The 16,248-nt window shown below is 48.2% G+C and overlaps 1 protein-coding gene across 1 annotated transcript in view; it reads left to right on the top strand.

The window, feature by feature from the left end:
• The window catches only part of chd5 (chromodomain helicase DNA binding protein 5), a 35,263-nt gene that overhangs the window by 13,367 nt on the left and 5,648 nt on the right, over positions 1-16,248 (top strand). The window contains exons 3-32 of the mRNA XM_036532606.1: positions 1,032-1,238; positions 1,317-1,435; positions 1,699-1,940; positions 2,866-2,978; positions 3,416-3,539; positions 3,997-4,163; positions 4,844-5,059; positions 5,576-5,782; positions 5,897-6,108; positions 6,307-6,438; positions 6,656-6,761; positions 6,856-7,047; positions 7,221-7,421; positions 7,712-7,849; positions 8,204-8,325; positions 8,501-8,674; positions 8,801-8,942; positions 9,071-9,202; positions 9,458-9,575; positions 9,767-9,891; positions 10,354-10,600; positions 10,863-11,035; positions 11,767-11,941; positions 12,591-12,677; positions 12,759-12,847; positions 13,091-13,224; positions 13,534-13,678; positions 13,821-13,977; positions 14,642-14,721; positions 15,988-16,126. Coding sequence (XP_036388499.1) covers positions 1,032-1,238; positions 1,317-1,435; positions 1,699-1,940; positions 2,866-2,978; positions 3,416-3,539; positions 3,997-4,163; positions 4,844-5,059; positions 5,576-5,782; positions 5,897-6,108; positions 6,307-6,438; positions 6,656-6,761; positions 6,856-7,047; positions 7,221-7,421; positions 7,712-7,849; positions 8,204-8,325; positions 8,501-8,674; positions 8,801-8,942; positions 9,071-9,202; positions 9,458-9,575; positions 9,767-9,891; positions 10,354-10,600; positions 10,863-11,035; positions 11,767-11,941; positions 12,591-12,677; positions 12,759-12,847; positions 13,091-13,224; positions 13,534-13,678; positions 13,821-13,977; positions 14,642-14,721; positions 15,988-16,126 — 4,615 coding nt within the window. The remainder of the gene's footprint in view (positions 1-1,031; positions 1,239-1,316; positions 1,436-1,698; positions 1,941-2,865; positions 2,979-3,415; positions 3,540-3,996; positions 4,164-4,843; positions 5,060-5,575; positions 5,783-5,896; positions 6,109-6,306; positions 6,439-6,655; positions 6,762-6,855; positions 7,048-7,220; positions 7,422-7,711; positions 7,850-8,203; positions 8,326-8,500; positions 8,675-8,800; positions 8,943-9,070; positions 9,203-9,457; positions 9,576-9,766; positions 9,892-10,353; positions 10,601-10,862; positions 11,036-11,766; positions 11,942-12,590; positions 12,678-12,758; positions 12,848-13,090; positions 13,225-13,533; positions 13,679-13,820; positions 13,978-14,641; positions 14,722-15,987; positions 16,127-16,248) is intronic.

The following is a 16,248-nucleotide window of genomic DNA, read 5'->3' as shown; positions in this document are numbered from 1 at the left end:
CTTTCCGGAAGCGTTTAAATCACCCTTTGTTTTTGACGGATGCGGCTCCAAAAACTGTAAATAGCCGCATCCGCCATCAGGAAAATACAGCCATGAAGAGGGCTGAGCACACGTTGTTCATGTTCATGTCATTCTTATTTACTGGTTATTGCTCATAGTGATTATTAGGAAGGATTTATGGATTTTCATGGAGGAAGATGCCAAAATGAATATAACATTAATTTAAGTTCCTTCAGCATTCTGACAGTTTTCTCCTTCTCTTGTGTATCCAGATTTTGGGGTGTTGATGTGTGGCAGATGTAAAGGTTCTGCACTTGCCTGTTGGTTTGAATCTGAGATGGGATATTACTGACACACTGTTGAGTAAGGTACTAGATAGCTGTCGTAGGCTGTAATTTTCACTAGGTAAGATAGTCTGCCATTCTGGATGTCAAAGATCTCTTGAGCAGTTTTTCTGTGAATTTTCTGAATTTTTATTTTGAGCACTGTTTGAAACGACTAACTGTTGCTACGTCAAAGAAATTTTTAGCTTTACAAATGAGTAAATTGACAAATTTACAAATAAAGTACCTTTAGCAACCTAGTTGATGATAGTTGAGAGCAAGTCAATTCTTAGTTACTGTAAAGTTCAGTTTGTGTTGATAATGATAACAGGGAAATATTCTTAGTTTCTCTGTTTTGCATTAGTTAATTTAACAGCTGCATATGAGACATGCCATTTTACTACCCAGCCATGCAAATTAACTGGCCCAGTTATAGGTGTGAAACTTTATTGAAACACTGCATTATTTATTTTTTAGAAGTCTTAAATCAGACTTGTTTTCAGCACTCTTAAATTCATCTGTTCACAGTTTTCCATTTAGGTATTTATACTTACAGTTTCTGTTCATCACAGAGAAGAATTCATTATGCTTATTTGGACACAAAATGGCTTTTTTTTCTCTGTCAGCGGTTGTAAATCTAACTGGTGTTCAGCAGTCTTATAAACCTGGACCATGACATGCATATGTGTGTGTGTGTGTGTCTGTCAGCTTGCGTCTCCTTTGCAGGTGGGTTCGAGCGATCTGGAGGAAGCCTCTGAGAGGGAGGAGGAGCAGCGGGAGAAGTCGGAAAGCGAGAGCAGCAACTACACCTCCATGAAGAAGAAGAAGAAGAAACCCAAGGAGAAGAAAGAGAAGAAAACCAAACGGAGGAAGAAGGATGAGGAAGAAGATGACGATGATGACGGGGCCTTGAAGGTGAGCGGACGTCGTCCTTGCGCTTGCCTAATCCAGGCGGCGGAATGTATAGCCTGATCACATGGTCTCTTCACTCAGGAGCCCAAGACATCTGGCCAGCTGATGCAGGAGTGGGGTCTGGAGGATGTCGACTACTCCTTCTCCGAAGAGGACTATCACACCCTGACCAACTACAAGGCCTTCAGCCAGTTCCTCAGGTAAAGCCAAGCAATTAATAAGTACAGAGGCTTTGAAATTGGCTGGGCCATTGATGGCTTACTCACTCAACAGCACACACAGTGCCAGAAACCCCATTGTTAGCTATCAGGCAATGAAAGGTCAGAGTGAGTGTGTAAGTGAAGACTGCAAGCCTATCTGCCTCCAACAAGGCAACAAATGGTAATGTCTTGTGCTGTACATCTCACTCCCTTTATCCCCCTCTCTCTCTCTCTCTCTTTCTGTTTACCCATCTGATTACCAGGCCCCTCATTGCCAAGAAGAACCCCAAGATCCCCATGTCAAAGATGATGACAGTCCTCGGTGCCAAGTGGCGAGAGTTCAGTGCCAACAACCCTTTCAAGGGCACCTCGGCTACCGCCGTCGCCGCAGCTGTGGCCGCTGCCGTGGAAACGGTCACCGTGTCCTCGCCCATCTCTGTCAGCAGCACACAGCAGTCCTCTCACCTCGGGCCAATCAGAAAAGCCAAAACCAAAGAAGGGAAGGGTGAGTATGGCCAGTTGGGAGCCAGTCCTTTACCTTCTGAATGATGGTTACCTTGTTGCAGGCAGCCACAAGGCTATCAAGCATAATGGGTGGTGATGTTTTGCTATGCTTAGGAGTACATCTAGGGAGAGTATTTGAAAAATGTGGCACATATTAGTTGGATGAATGCCAGGAATATACATGTAAAAATCTTGTTTTGCGCTTCTATGTATATCAGTAGCATCTACAAGCAACAGTACGGACTCAGAGCCATGATGAAGTTTTCACACATCTCTATTTCATGATAAATGACAAATATGAGAAATAAATGATGTCAGATGAGGTTAATGAATGATGTGAAATTAACTACATGAAAGTTATTAGAAATACATAACAGCAATCATAATGGCTGTGGGACAAGGCAGTGCATTTCATGCACAAATATTAACAGTAAATGTGCTGAGCTGGAGCCCAGTCCCAATGCCCAGTGCTGGAAAAGGTCTTGCTTAAATCTTATTTTGTGAGCATGTTAGGGGCAGTTGAGCCATTGGAAGCAATGTACACCTGGGCATTCCATGCCACATAAATGTGGCAAGTCCCAGAAGAATGAGTGAATGGGCTGAAAATGTGCTGATGTACTAACCCTATTGGGTGTGACACACACATTTATGTACAGTGACCGAGTGAGTGATATCGGGTGATGTTATGAGGAGATGTGAAGAGATTGTGAAGAAATAAAAAAAAAAAAAAAAAGTCCCAGAAAATAAGCAGGAAGCCATTCTGACTTGATCCAGTTCTGCAGACTTTATAAATTTACAAGAAGAATCGGAAAGAAGAAACAAGATAGGACCAAAGCAGCAGGCTTTCGTGCTGGGCTTTCAAGCCAAATTCACTTCCTTGAAATTGCAGATTTTACTCATTCACTCTCTGCTGGCTGTGCTTCCAGGACCAGGGGCAAGGAGGAAAACTAAGAGCGTGAAGGAGACCAAGAAAAAGGGAAAAGGCAAGAAGACCAAACCCAAGATGGCACAGAGCGGGAAACGGAAAAAAGCATCTTCGGTGAGATAACCCTGTCACACCAAACCCACAGTGCGCTAACACACTCCCTGTGACGCTGAACTAGTTCTGTACTAACACATTTCTCCTGGCAGCACACTAATGCTGCACTAACGCACTCATGGTAGTAAACTGATGGTAGCAAACTAACTAATGCGCTTCTCATGGCTTGGAGAATGGCATGGAGTTAAAGCAACTGTTAAGTTGCAGTTTTGAATCCCGGATGCTGAACCCTCAAGCAAAGCCGCTGCAACTGAATTACCATGGCAACTATCCAGATGTATAAACAGATAATAAGCAAGCTGTAAGCCACCCTAGAAAGAGTGTGCCAGCTAAGGAAGTAAATGTGCCTTATAGTTACACAGGTGGTGTATTAATAAATGCATTGGTGGTCCTTGCTTCATTAGTTTGGCTGACGGTAGCCCCCCTCTCTCTGACAGAGCGAGGAGGATAATCTGGAGGAGTCCGACTGGGACGATGTCAGCATCCACAGCGCCTCTGTGCGCTCCGACGCCTCGGGGGCCCCCAAAAAGACCAGCCGCCGCGGCCGCAAGAAGAAGAAAAGTGAGCGGCAGATTCAGCGAGAGCCCGGGTTATCGGGATCGCTCAGCTGCCAGCCGGCGGGCCGAATCCGCCCCTCCTGGCGGGGGCCGAGAGTAAATCAAACAGAGCGTGTCCCGCGAGGAGGGCGAGCAGCTTTCCCCTGTCTGTGCCCGCGTACTCCGGCATGTCTTTCTGGGGCTCTTACGCAGCCAGGATGAGCGCGTGTAGCCCGCAGCGCTGTAATGCGCCGCTGCCTCTACCTTAAGATTAAACAGTGTTTGTGCATTTGATCCCAAGGGTTGCAGCTCAGCTCCGGAGCCTTCTCGGAGACGGCTGTGTTTGTGTTTAGTGTTTGTCTCTGTCATTGAAACACAGCCGCTTTGAGGTGGCTCGGATGAAGTTGTTGAGCGCGGTGTGGCTTCAGGCGGCGTAGTGCAGCTGCTGAGTGACGAGAGCGTGTTTTCCTTGTGTCCCGGAGGAGAGGACGGGGACGGCTACGAGACGGACCATCAGGACTACTGCGAGGTGTGCCAGCAGGGCGGCGAGATCATCCTGTGTGACACCTGCCCCCGGGCCTACCACCTGGTGTGCCTGGAGCCCGAGCTGGAGAAGGCCCCCGAGGGCAAGTGGAGCTGCCCCCACTGCGTGAGGAAGAGCGTCTGTTTACAGTACACAGAACACATACACGCACACACGCACATACACACAAAGACATATGCACACAGACAAATGCACACCCACACATTAGGCATGAGAATATTATATATTCCCATGAGAAAAAATGCTGATAGGAAAGCAAAAAATATCACATTATTTAACCAGTCCTATTCTTTTTCTTTTCTTTATTCATGTATGAAACCCCTAGCCGTGCCAATATTTTTGAAATACCATGGGGTTGGGTGCTGTATTGCTTTTACAAAACGGATACATGATTGGCTTAACTTAAGGTGATATATTTAGCTACATAAAGAAAAGAGACCAAAATTAACTAAGTTAATTACTATAATTAAATTAAAAGTTGTATGAAAAGAAAACTACACCCTCGGCCCATGGCCAGGTGGAATCCTTTTGTTGGACTTCAGGCCAAGTAAAAGTATTGCTATTATCACATCACATACAAACTTCACTCTTTGATTGTGTGGAAGTTTATATCTACTGAATTACAATATGCCTACCTCACTGACACACACACAAACACACATACACACATTTACATTTCTGTACTGATTATTCACTACTTGTGTGTTTATGTGTGTGTGTGGTGTGTTTGTGTGTGTGTGTGTGTTTGCATGTCTATGTGTGTGTGTGCATGTGCATGAGAGCAGGAGAAGGAGGGGATTCAGTGGGAGGCCAAAGATGATGATGAGGAGGAGGAGGTTGGAGTCCAGGAGGAAGACGATCACATGGAGTTCTGCAGAGTGTGCAAAGATGGAGGAGAGCTGCTCTGCTGTGACACCTGCCCTTCCTCCTACCACATCCACTGCCTGAACCCGCCCCTGCCTGAGATACCCAATGGAGAGTGGCTGTGCCCGCGATGCACGGTGAATGACGCCTTCCTTGGCCAAACACATGACCAGTCATTTTACATTTATAATATTTGTTCTAAAATAGCCAATACAGATATATTTGATAACTAGTAGTTTAGTGTTAGAAATTAGTTAACAAATATTTTCCCTTGCTAATACCTAACACTTCACACACCGTATACCAGTGTTTCTCAACCCTCTCCTGGAGGGCCCCCTGCCCTGCATGTTGTAGATGTCTCCCTGCTCCAACACAGCTGATTCAAATGATCAACTCTTTATGAACTCTTGAAGCTGCTGAATAACAAACTGATCATTTGAATCAGCTGTGTTGGAGCAGGGAGACATCTAAAACATGCACGGCAGGGGGCCCTCCAGGAGAGGGTTGAGAAACACTGCCGTATATGGACAGTTTCTCTGGTCATTTTTTCGGAACCTCATTAAGGTTCATGCCATGATTTCAGATGTGATGGTGTCAGGTGGAGAAATGATCTTTGAGTCTGAGTTGGGTCTCTTTCTTTCTGCTCTTCTCAGTGTCCACCTCTGAAAGGGAAAGTGCAGCGGATCCTTCACTGGATATGGGGCGACCCTCCGCTACCCCCTGAGGCACCTCCCAGTGCTGATGGGGATCCAGCGGCACTGCCCCTCAAGCCCCCCCTGAAGGGGCACCCTGAGAGGGAGCTGTTTGTGAAGTGGGCTGGCCTCTCCTACTGGCACTGCTCATGGGTCACTGAGCTGCAGGTAAGAACTGTATGAGGGAATCCTGTCGATGTCTACCTCTGTGGGTCATACCCTGGGTCACCCCCCCATCTGTCTGTCTGTCTGACTGTCTGTCACTCTGTCCGTCCTGCTTAGCTGGAGCTGTACCACTCGGTGATGTACCGCAACTATCAGCGCAAGAACGACATGGATGAGCCGCCGCCTTACGACTACGGCTCCGGAGATGAGGAGCTCAAGAGCGAGAAGAGGAAGAGCAAAGACCCTCAGTACGCCGTGATGGAGGAGCGCTTTTACCGCTACGGCATCAAGCCTGAGTGGATGGTCATCCACAGGATCCTCAACCACAGGTGCAGGGACAACCCCGCCCCCAAGCACATGCACCAATGACCCGACTGGGGGGTGGAGCTTCTTTACTGCAAAACACAGTCCATGCTGCCCACTATCTGCTCTCTGTTTTGTTCCCTTTAGGAAGTAGCTTAAGGAGTTTTATTTCCTCCAGATTGTATTATAGACAGTCAGTTTGTGTTTATCTTCGTCCTCTACAGTTTTGACAAGAAAGGTGATGTGCATTACCTTATTAAGTGGAGAGACCTGCCTTACGACCAGTGCACCTGGGAGGTGGATGACTTTGACATCCCGGACTATGACAACTTCAAGCAGGCCTACTGGGACCACAGGTCAGCTGATAGCCAGTTCTACAGTGTTCCCGTTGTTCAGATAAACACTGGGTCACAGTCATGCGCCACTCTGCGTGAAATTCACAAATTTCCCTTCACAGTTTTGCACAGCACCTGTACACATATTGCATGTTCACACGGTGCACGTTCATGTAGTGCTATATCCTGCAGCATACATTCACACCTGGCTCCAGTGTGAGTGACTACTGTCTGACAGGGAGCAAGTGCTGGGGGAGGACATCCGCCCCCTGGTGGTGAGGAAGGGGAAGCGATCGAAGGAGGGAGAGAAGCGAGAGAAGCCGCCTGACACGCCCATCGTGGATGTGAGTGAGCGCCCACCCCGCGATCCGTCATGCCAGGCAGACGGACCACAAACCTGACTCATCTCTCTCTCTTTTTCCTTCCCTGTTTTGCCAGCCGACCATCAAGTTTGACAAGCAGCCCTGGTACATCGATGCCACGGGGGGCACGCTACACCCCTACCAGCTGGAGGGGCTGAACTGGCTGCGCTTCTCCTGGGCACAGGGCACCGACACCATCCTGGCAGACGAGATGGGCCTGGGCAAGACCGTCCAGACCATCGTCTTCCTCTACTCCCTCTACAAGGAGGTGAGGGCCCTCTTTGCGTTCGCGTGATTTAAGAGTGCAAGAAGTTCATAGCAACTCTGCCCGCTAAGCTAATCTATCACAAAGCCCGGAGACACACTTAAAACCCCAGAGCTAGTGCTGTGGTTTGTTGGAGGGATGAATGGACCATTGATGCTTTGCTTCCCACCCCTCAGGGCCACTCCAAGGGACCTTTTCTGGTGAGCGCCCCCCTGTCCACCATCATCAACTGGGAGAGGGAATTCGAGATGTGGGCACCCGAGTTCTACGTGGTGACCTACACTGGGGACAAGGACAGCCGTGCTGTGATCCGAGAGAATGAGCTGACCTTTGAGGACAGCAACATGAAGACTGGTCGCAAGGTGTTCCGCATGAAGGTAGGAGGTCCAGGGCAGAGACACCCTCTTATTCTGCTGCACACACTGGTTCAGTGACACCCAGGACCACCCTATGTGAGATAACACAGATCCCAACACCACACAGGTGAAATGTAGTGGTAGTCAGCGTTTCTTTTGCTTTGCAGATGTTTCATTCATCTATATAGATCGATGCTTTACTGAAACAGTGCAGATCTACGTGCTCACCTGGGATTCAAATCTGCAACCTGCTAGTTACGAGCCTGTTTCAGATACTTACGACCCTACCGCTTATGTCTTCCTCCCGGCAGAAGGACACGCCTATCAAGTTCCATGTGCTGCTGACCTCATACGAGCTGATCACCATTGACCAGGCCATCTTAGGCTCTATTGACTGGGCGTGTCTGGTGGTGGATGAGGCCCACAGACTGAAGAACAATCAATCAAAGGTGAGCCAGCCTTTCACAAAAAACACACAACCTCTAATTCCTGAAATATTACTGTTGATACCACAGGGAAGTTGTGTTATTGTGCTGGATAAAGTCATGTATGTAAAAATAGCTAGTACTTGCGCACAGATGTAAACCTCCTATTCAGTGATTTATGAAGTGCAGAAACAGATTCATAATGTTTAGGCCACAGTGCAGTCTTTGAACTCACTTTGCTGAAGGGAGTTCTATGTCAGTGCTCAGGACCTCTCTGCTCTGCTCATGTTTCAGCTTTTACCCTGAACTTACAAAGCTGCGCATGTTTGTATGTCTTTTGAATTGAAGTTTGTTTGCTTGTGGTCCTCTTCCTCATAGTTTTTCAGGATCCTCAATGGCTATAAGATCTACTACAAACTGCTCCTGACGGGAACGCCTCTGCAGAACAACTTAGAGGAGCTGTTTCACCTTCTCAACTTCCTCACCCCAGAGCGCTTCAAGTGAGAGCATGGGCCAACCTGTTAATCATCTGCACTCACCTGGGTGCCACACTCAAAGCACTTGACATTTCCATCCACACTGTTGAAGGAAATACAGGCGTATCTGCCTGGAACTGTGTACACATGAGCCATTGTGAGCATGCTTAGTGCAAGCCTTCTTGTCTTCTGTCCACAGTAATCTGGAGGGCTTCCTGGAGGAGTTTGCAGACATCTCCAAGGAGGACCAGATTAAAAAGCTCCACGACCTGCTGGGGCCGCACATGCTCAGAAGGCTGAAGGCCGACGTCTTCAAGAACATGCCGGCCAAGACGGAGCTGATCGTCCGAGTGGAGCTCAGCCCCATGCAGAAGTCAGTCTCAGCCCCTCCCTCCGCTTCTCATTGTGTCTAAAGGCTTTATTTAACCTGGAGGCGCTTTGAACCCTGGCACTGCATGGTGTGTAAAACCGGGCCTTCTCTCTGCTGTGCGACCTACAGGAAGTACTACAAGTTCATCCTGACGCGGAATTTCGAGGCCCTGAACTCGAAGGGTGGGGGGAACCAGGTGTCCCTGCTCAACATCATGATGGACCTGAAGAAGTGCTGTAACCACCCATACCTGTTCCCCGTGGCGGCTGTGGTATGGAGTCACTGCACTGCATCTTCATCTCTCTACTGCTGCGGACTGTGCTCTGTAGTCCATCTTTAACTTAATGCTCTGTGTGTGTGTTTGCATGGGTGTGTTTGTGGCTGTATTTGTTTTTTCAGGAGGCACCTATGTTGCCCAATGGCTCCTATGATGGGAACCTCTTGGTAAAATCCTCAGGCAAACTGACTCTTCTGCAGAAGATGTTGAAAAAACTGAAGGACGAAGGACACAGAGTTCTTATCTTCTCTCAGGTCTGTGTATGTGTGTGTATACGTGTGTGTGCCTGTTGGAATTGTTGCATTTATCTTTATCTGTGTTTGTATAATGTGCAATGTTTGTGTGTACCTTACCTCTTCGGTGGTTGGTATCTCTGACCTCTTGAATGTGCATCTCTTTCTGTCTAATCTGTCTAATGCCTCATCTCTTTCTCCTATCAGTCATTGCAAGTGAAAAGTTTTTTTCCCAGTTTGAAACGGCTGATGACACACTGCCTCTCCTGCTCACAGATGACTAAAATGCTGGACCTGCTGGAGGACTTCCTGGAGTACGAGGGCTACAAATATGAGCGCATTGACGGGGGCATCACAGGGGGTCTGCGGCAGGAAGCCATCGACCGCTTCAATGGTGAGGTGACCGCAGTGTGGCAGAGCGGAGGCGGAACTCTTCCTGAATGTCAATCGAGCTATTACTCTGCAGGCTGTTAGCCGATTTCACAGCTATCAGGAAGGAATCAATCCTCGCTGTGCTGAGAGTGTAGGTCTGTGCAGTGCCACCAGGGAGCAGCACTCTCTCACTCACGCGCTTTCCCTCTGCAGCCCCGGGAGCTCAGCAGTTCTGCTTCCTGCTGTCCACTCGCGCTGGGGGACTGGGCATTAACCTGGCCACGGCCGACACCGTCATAATCTACGACTCCGACTGGAACCCACACAATGACATCCAGGTGCAGATGCAAAGATGCAGTCTGTTGCCCCTGAAAAAAGCGCAAGTTGGGATCAGCACAAAGTCGATGAGCTGGAAGAAGTCCAGTTTATTTCTCTTGATCCCAGCAGTAAATCTGTGTATGAATTATATGATTTGTACCACAGGTCATATATACAAATATAAAGAGAGGCTAAATCTGGAACCTGGAACTTGCCACCCTCTCTCTCTCTCTCTAACTTTTTTCATGACAATGTAATGACCTGTCCTCTCTGTGTGTCCCTTTCTCCCTCTGTCTCTCTCTCTCACTTCCTCTGCCTCCTTCTAAATCTCTTTAATGATAAAACAATGACCTGTCCTCTCTCTGTCTTTCTCTCTCCCTCTGTCTGTCTCTGTCTCCCTCTTTTTTCATTCCCCCTTCCTCACTTTTTCCCTCTTAAATGACAGAGTAACAGCCTGTCCTCTCCACCTCCCTCTCTCTCAGGCCTTTAGCCGGGCCCATCGGATTGGCCAGAACAAGAAGGTGATGATCTACCGCTTTGTGACACGGGCCTCGGTGGAGGAGCGTATCACGCAGGTGGCCAAGCGCAAGATGATGCTGACCCACCTGGTGGTGCGGCCCGGGCTGGGCTCCAAGACGGGCTCCATGTCCAAACAGGAGCTGGACGACATCCTCAAGTTCGGCACTGAGGAGCTCTTCAAGGATGACGTAGAGGGCGCCCGTGCTAACGGTACCCACAATCCCCCCTGCCCTGCTTGCCATTACCTGATTACCCATCAGGCTAGTGCTCCAGCCCTGTAGAACTGTTACCTCTGTGCACAGCCCTGATGGACCTATGACATCTTATGATTTAATATTGTCTTAGCCTGTGCACTTAGCCTAACATTCTTATATGCATGTTTGTGTCTGTATGTGATTGTCTGCTAAATGACTAAATATAATGTAAATGTACTGACCCCTAAGACCTGGCCTGTGCGCTGTACCTGCTGTAGGTGACACGAAGGACGGAGAGGACAGCAGCGTGATCCACTACGATGACAATGCCATCGCCAAGCTGCTGGACCGCAGTCAGGACGCCACGGATGACACGGAGATCCAGAACATGAACGAGTACCTGAGCTCCTTCAAGGTGGCCCAGTACGTGGTGCGCGAGGAGGACGGAGAGGTGAGGAGCCGTGTGCTCTCAGCATCCCTCAGGCCTGGCCGTACCCATCCACTGGCCCGTAAGGCTGACAACTCTCTTCAAGCCCCTGTAATGCCCTTAGAACTGCAGATGGGAACCTCACTATCTTAGAGGAGACTTATAAATTGAATCAGGTGGTTAACTGTCTGGCTGGAATGACAGCTTACTTTCTGTCTATTGGATAAGATGTTAAGCAAAGGTCCTGGCTCTCTGTGGTCATTAAAGCCGCCACGACACTTACTGTAAGAGTAAGGAGCTCCCCACTGTCTTGGATAAATTCCTAATCAGTCTCTTTCAATCTTGCCATCTAATAATCCCCGAGTTAATTAACTAAATTATTCCCTCCCCAAATAATTCCCTCCCCTAGGTCATCATTGCAAAATTGAATTGGATCTCAGTTGACCTACATGGTAAAATAAAAGTTAAATACGCTAAAAATCAATCACTATGGCCGTAGAGTAGTGGGGTTAAGTAGCCATACAGACTCTATGGCCCTTCAGGTCTACTGTTGAGTAGCTTTTGTCTAGCTGTGGAGCAGATAACTACAGACATTGATTGAGCTGGTTATGTGTGAAAGCGAGCACAAATAGGTCTGGACTCACTGATTCATTGTGTGTATGTTTATGCATGTGTGTGTGCGTGCCTGTGCTTATGTCTGTGTATGTGTGTGTGTGTGTGTGTGTGTGTATGCACGTGTGCTTGTATATGTCCAGGAGGAGGTGCAGCGGGAGATCATTAAGCAGGAGGAGAACGTGGACCCGGATTACTGGGAGAAGCTGCTCAGGCATCACTACGAGCAGCAGCAGGAGGACCTGGCCCGTAACCTGGGCAAGGGCAAGCGCATCCGCAAGCAGGTCAACTACAACGACACCTCTCAGGAGGACCAAGGTAAGAGCATGCTACCCCCAATGTGCAGTACAACCCAGCACAGACAGCCGTAGCACGTTCACACCGTACAGGGGCTTTACTGCTGGTCTAGCTTTCAGTATTTACTAACATAGTCCAGGGGTCCCAGTGTGCCACCAATGTTTCTGCTTTTCATTACATCATATTGATACATGGATGAATTTGGTCATCTATTTCTCTAAATTTATGCAGATTAATTGAACTAATTCACCATTTGGTGTCCAGAGCCCATGGTCAACTGTAACATTGTATTTGATCAACTTAGGTAATGAAAAATTTGGTTGGACTAAAAAACTAGAGGCATATATGGCACTCTGTGACCAGGGTTACTTATGTTCACCTCTTGAGCTAGTTGGACTATGTGAATGCTAACACAGCTCCAGTGTTTGATCGTGAGACTACAGTGGTTTTTGTGCCAGATTTGCTGGATATATTGACCATTGTGAAGGATCAGGGGTCATTGTGAGGGGATGGGCAGCCAGTCAGGGATCTATAAGACCTTACATGGCTGGGGTGGGCATGGTCACATGGACCAGTAAGTCAGTGGGGTCAGCGGGGGTCAGACACAGCTCAGCGGGGCCCCCTGCTGGAGTGAATGCACTGTGCTGTTTCTCTCTGACCTGTGGCTCAGAATGGCAGGATGACCTTTCAGACAATCAGTCCGAGTACTCCGTGGGGTCCGAGGATGAGGACGAAGACTTCGAAGAGAGGCCAGAAGGTGAGCGCGTCGGGTCAGTGGTGGCTCTGTCTCTGGGTGTGACCATGGGCGGGGACTGAAAGGCATTTTGTTCTTTCTCAGGGGGACGCCGGCAGTCCCGCAGACAGCTGCGAAGCGACCGCGACAAACCCCTCCCACCCCTGCTGGCACGTGTGGGCGGCAACATCGAGGTGAGTGACAGGCATTGTTACGCCGGGCTACAGCAGTAAACCAGGTGAGGTCACCACCTGTGCCTGTGATTGGTTGTCCTTTTGCCTTGTGTAACACAACGTAGCATGGAAGTGTCCTCTCTCCACGCCGTCTAATATCTGAAGAACTTGTCTTCGCGGATCCTGTGATTCCTGGACCCAAACCAGTAGCTCACTCATGCCATTTAGAGGAACAGTTTTGTGAGCTGTGTGTCTGTGTGTCAGGTGCTGGGGTTCAACGCCCGCCAGCGGAAGGCCTTCCTCAACGCTATCATGCGCTGGGGCATGCCCCCTCAGGATGCTTTCAACTCCCACTGGCTGGTGAGAGACCTGCGGGGCAAGAGCGAAAAGGAGTTCAGGTACATCCCCCACCCCTCTCCTCCCCTCCTGTACAGGGCAAATTACATAACGTTCATACTACCCATTTATGCAGCTGGATATTTACTGAATAAATTAAGATTATATCTTGCTCAAGGGAATATGCACACACACACACACACAGTCATGACATGGCAAGCAATGTCATGTTTTGTTTCAGTACGTCATGCATAGTGACAGTTTTTCTCACAGATATGAAGCTAGTTTGTTTTGTCAGAGCTGGAGAGATGCATATGTAGAGCTCCCCCTGCTGGTGAGTACAGGTGTACAGTGAGTGTCTTTCTGTTCAGGGCCTACGTGTCCCTCTTCATGCGACACCTGTGTGAGCCTGGAGCGGACGGAGCCGAGACTTTCGCCGACGGAGTCCCAAGAGAGGGACTGTCCCGCCAGCATGTCCTCACCAGGATCGGAGTCATGTCGCTCGTCCGAAAGAAGGTAGTTGGCCATGCTGTGAAGCGTCCCACAGGCACCTGTATGTATGTAATACCTGCAGACTAATGACAAAGAGCAATTCTTTAAAGAAAAAATTTAATCTGGGCTGAAGTGTCTGTCTGTCTGTCTGTGCCTCTGTCTGTAGGTGCAGGAGTTTGAGCTTGTTAATGGGAAGTACAGCAACCCAGGCGTGGTCCCTGAGGGGGTGGACTTGAAAAAGCTGGAGAGTTTGTCCTCTGACCCCAACACCCCTGTACCGGCTAGCCCTGCGGTCACTCAACCTGGGACCCCAGTTCCCCCAGGTGAGAGGACTGGTGTTATGTATGTTTACCAATGGACGTTTTGCTTGCTTACATTATTTATACAATTATTAATTTTTCCAGATTAACATTTTAGATAATTTATTGACATAGTTCATGTTAGCTATGCATCTTAATGTACTGTGCACTGTTGAACTGTGACTGTGCTGTAACTTTACTGTTGAATGGTGATGTGCTCTTAATCTACTGTTGAACTGTGATGTGCTGTAACTCTACTGTTGAATGGTGATGTGCTCTAAATATACTGTTGAACTGTGAGGGGCTGTAGCTCTGCTGAAGCATTTGGCACTATTTAACAATAAATACCATTGGGCATAAATGTGCTGTAACCTAGCACACTTGAACAGTGACATTCTTTAAAGCTGCTCTCTTGAACTGGCTGTAACGCCCTGCTGTTTAACTCCTAGGTGCTATAACACAGCACTGTTGAACTGTTAGGTGCTGTAACGTAGCACTGTGTAACTCTTAGGTGCTGTAACACAGCGCTGTTGAACTCTCGGGTGCTGATTCTAGGCTGCAGAGCAGTGCTGTGCTGTTCTGTTAAAGAGAAGAGAAGCTGCTCTGTTAAAGAGTGGAGATTGGTGACCTCAGGGCTTGGCAGTGAGAGTGTTGATACTGAGGCTCTGTGTGTGATGTTGTTTTGCAGACAAGATTGATTCAGTCTCTGGGCCCTCAGAGGAGAAAGAACCAGCAGACCAAGAGAGCAAGAAGCCCTCTGAGCCGGAGGTGAGTGTTGTGACCACATCCATGCAACTCCATCCTCTTTCTTTTCTTTCCCTTCTTTGTGTCTCCTTTTCCCTGTCTGTCTCTCACTCCTTCTGACTGTCTCTTTTTCAGGAATTTGGTCTCTCACTCCTGTCTCTCTATCAGTTTTCTCCCTCCCACTGTCTCTTCCTCTCTCTTCCTTTTTCTTATCTTTCACTCCATTTCTCAACCCCTCTCCATCTCTCGTTTTCCTGCTGTCACCTTTTCTCTCTGCTTGCCCCCCCCCCGCTCTTTCTCTTTCTGAGCCAAATTCATATTCACTTTCAAAAACTGCTTTATTTGCATAACAAATTGGCTTATGTTGCAAAAGCAGCTGTCGACACAGCAGAAAGGTGCATGAAACAATACAACTTTGAACAAAACAGTTAAAACAACTTAAAAGCATCCCTGCTGTCCATCCTACAGACAACAGAGTACTGCTTATATCTGGTTGATGCATTTGGGGGAACTGGGGGAAGATTTCCCTGATGGGGAAGTAGTTGGGGCAGTAACAATGGATACTTTCTTCCATCTCAGTGTCTCTCAGGTTACACTACCTTCACAGTCTGTTGTCTTTGGCTCACCAGGTCTTTGTGTTCATTTCAAATGGTGAGCCTGTGGTCACTGATTGTATACTTGGTTAATATTACTTTCCCTAGGACATTTGACCTTCACAGGGTGCTCTGCCAGAGGGTAGTCCCTGTTCATAACCCAGTAGCAGTCTATTTTGGTGTTTCATTTTGTCTTTTAATTTCAGTTTGCTGTGTATGTGGGTTGGTTGTTTGAGCCATTTCCTATATACTTTGTGGTTGTATTTCCATTGTAGAAGAAGTGCTGGTATGAGTGTGGATTGTCCTGTTCAGAGGCATCCAAAAATTTCAATGCTCTCTTTACTATTTATAGAATGAGCGTGTAGCAGCCTAATTCATGTTTTACTTGCGGCTTTTCTACATCTGTGTAGACATAGACACGTGCAATGTTAATATTGCATCACTAATATTACAATGTAGCCATATATTTTAGGCCACATTTTTATGGGCCATCGTATCAGTAATGTGTGCCTTTAATTGCATAGAAGACCCTACATTATCAGTCAATCTCTCTCACTGTCTCTCTATCTCCCTGTGTCTCTTTCTTGTGTTGATTCACTTTATGTCTCACTCATCCTCGCTCTGTTTGTCTCCCCCTGCCTTCTTCTCACCCCCCCCCTTTCTCTCTCTTTCTCTCGATCTCTTTCTGTCCTCTCAGGTCCCCACCAGCATGGAGTCGTCCCCTGTGGCTGAAAAGCCCCCAGAGAGTGAGGAGCCGAAGGATGGTGGCCCTGAGGAGAGGCCAGCCGAAGAGTGCGAGAGGACAGAGACGCCCAGCGAGCCAACAGCACCCAAAGGTGAGCACGCACCAGAGCCCTTGACAGTGACTGGCTCATTTATGTCCCCTCCGCCCCTCCGCCCCTCCAACCCCACCCCCCCCCGATCGATGTTGCTCTACTTTTCACTGCCAGTGCTGGAG

The sequence above is a fragment of the Megalops cyprinoides genome, chromosome 7, assembly GCF_013368585.1.
Source record: "Megalops cyprinoides isolate fMegCyp1 chromosome 7, fMegCyp1.pri, whole genome shotgun sequence".
Taxonomy (NCBI): Eukaryota; Metazoa; Chordata; class Actinopteri; order Elopiformes; family Megalopidae; genus Megalops; species Megalops cyprinoides.
Note: the sequence above shows the minus strand (reverse complement) of the source record. Positions and strands in the feature narration are given on the sequence as shown.